Source organism: Micrasema longulum, unplaced genomic scaffold (assembly GCF_059751315.1).
Source record: "Micrasema longulum isolate JH-2025_06_02 unplaced genomic scaffold, ASM5975131v1 h1tg002420l, whole genome shotgun sequence".
Lineage (NCBI taxonomy): Eukaryota > Metazoa > Arthropoda > Insecta > Trichoptera > Brachycentridae > Micrasema > Micrasema longulum.
The window spans coordinates 200880-203130 of record NW_028279567.1 but is presented as its reverse complement, the minus strand read 5'-3'; the positions used below and the strand labels follow the sequence as shown (position 1 = coordinate 203130).

The window sequence follows — 2251 nt, the reverse complement described above, 5'->3', positions numbered from 1 at the left end:
AACTCTTTTCTTGTATAACATAACTTTTTTTATGACTCATTACGTATATTGAAAATTATAAGTTTGAGATCATTTTTAGTCTAGTTTCAACTATTTATTATATTATAACTGTATTATTGTATATGACTGTACATTTCAATAAATAAATAAAAAAAATAAAAAAATAAAAATTGGACGCTGTATTTATATTTCCGAAAAAGTGCCCTCTACACCACCAGATGCGTACGAGTATAAGGGTTTAATGATGATGATGTCTGATTTCACAACTGGCATAATAAGTATACATTGTATTATTTAAATAATTTCATTTCGAATTATCCATGCGTCTACCATTTTAGGGTTAAAGAGCTTAAAATCATCTACATAATATTTTCAAATGCCTATTACATTGTTTTGGCTTAATTTGTACCGCCTGGTAAAAAATAGAGCGTTTTCAAGAACGTACTTTCATTTCTTCAAGAGAGACACATTTTTTGGCCTCAACTTATAAGGAACTGGCATATAAAACTATTAACGGAATAAAAATAAAATTGATACATTACGTTACCACCCTTCCCCACTCAAACGGTGATTTGAAGGCTTTATTTTGAGTATAAGTAGCCGGTGTTCTGTATATTGAATCACAAGCAGTTTTCATCTCTGAAAAGGCTCATTCAAAACAATAATGAACTCTTTGGTGAGTTCAAGTTTTAATTAAAAATAATATATATCATACCGTGCCTTAAAAATAGTGACATAATACAAAACTACGTAGATTTTGTCATTTTTAAGATCCATTAAAAAACATTTTTTTCATTTAAGAGTTTTTAAGTAAAATCGTTGATTATATTCGTAAATATTTTTTATTCGCTTGGTTTAAATCTATCAATACATCATACGCTTAGGCCGTGAATAAATGCTGTTTTTTTAAGTGTCACTATTCCTTTAAAGTTGAGACATATTTTAACCCAAACTCTTAAGAAGTTTGTTTGTGAAAAAATTGTGATAGTTTTGTTATTCTTACAGGTATTCGCAACCCTCTTGTGCGTGGGAGTCGCCTCCGCCCACTACATCGGTGGTCACGAGGATGGACAATGGAGGGGAGAAGGTCTGGCCGAGAGCCAGGACCATGGACAGTACGACCATGGATACGGAGTAGCTTCCCACTATGCTGGCGCCCACTACGGTGGGGCCCTCCACGGCGGAGCCCACTACGCCGGAGCTTACCACCACGGAGCCGCCCCCCTGGGACATGACGGAAACGTGATCGATACCCCCGAGGTCGCCCACGCCAAAGCCGCCCATTTCGCCGCTATCTCCAACGCCGCCCACGGATCCCACGGAGTGTACGGAGCTCACGCTAGTGGTGTCTCCGGTGTTTATGGTGCCCATGGCGCTGTCTCTCACGGTTCCCATGGACTCCACGCTTACGGACCCGCCCCCCTGGGACATGACGGAAACGTGATCGACACCCCCGAGGTCGCCCACGCTAAAGTCGCCCATCACGCCGCTTACTCCAACGCCGCTCATGGTGCCCACGGATCCGCCCACGCTTACGGAGCCCCCGCTGTCTACGGTGGTCATGGAATCTCATCTGTCTATGGTGCTCATGGAAACAACGGAGTCTATGGTGCTCACGCTTACGGTGTTTCTGCCGGCTATGGATCTCATGGTGCTTACGCCCATGGTGCCGCCCCCCTGGGACATGACGGTCAGGTAGTAGACACCCCCGAGGTCGCCCACGCTAAGGCCGCCCACTTCTCCGCTATCTCCCATGCCTCCCATGGAGCTCATGGTGTCCATCATTATTAATTTTATAATCCCCTAACTCGATGTTGATTGTAACCTATAATAATGTTATTATAATTTATTCAATGGACCACATAGACTTACAAAAAATACTGTAGGCATGTTATTACAACCTGTTTTTTTTCATTTTTGTTTTCTGTGTATTTATGCGAACAAACGAAATAAATCGTGAGGAAAAGATTACTAAAATATTTTATTGCTTCCTCGTTTTTTTCTGGTTTGGATAATTTAATTTTATATGATTAAAATATAAAAAGTATGAAATTTGTGAACTAATAGGCGAAGGTAGGGTAATTGCAACTTCTCTGGAAGGTAAAAAAGGGAGCAGAAATGAATATGTAAAGCCACCTATACCTAGTGAAATTAATGAACATGAATAATGAGAAACAAATTAGATTTTTTAATGCTAAACTTAGCTTTTTAGACTAGATTTTTTCCAGAAGCCAAGAAAATTAGTTTCTTT

General features: G+C 39.7%; 1 protein-coding gene across 1 annotated transcript; it reads left to right on the top strand.

Annotated features, from left to right (window-relative positions):
* Positions 1-629: 629 nt before the first annotated feature.
* LOC148272249 (uncharacterized) lies at positions 630-1971 on the top strand. The gene is made up of 2 exons (XM_088240318.1): positions 630-676; positions 1006-1971. Exons 1-2 carry the CDS (start codon positions 665-667, stop codon positions 1789-1791), a joined length of 798 nt encoding a protein of 265 aa, XP_088096444.1. The 5' UTR covers positions 630-664; the 3' UTR covers positions 1792-1971.
* The last annotated feature ends 280 nt before the right edge of the window (positions 1972-2251 follow it).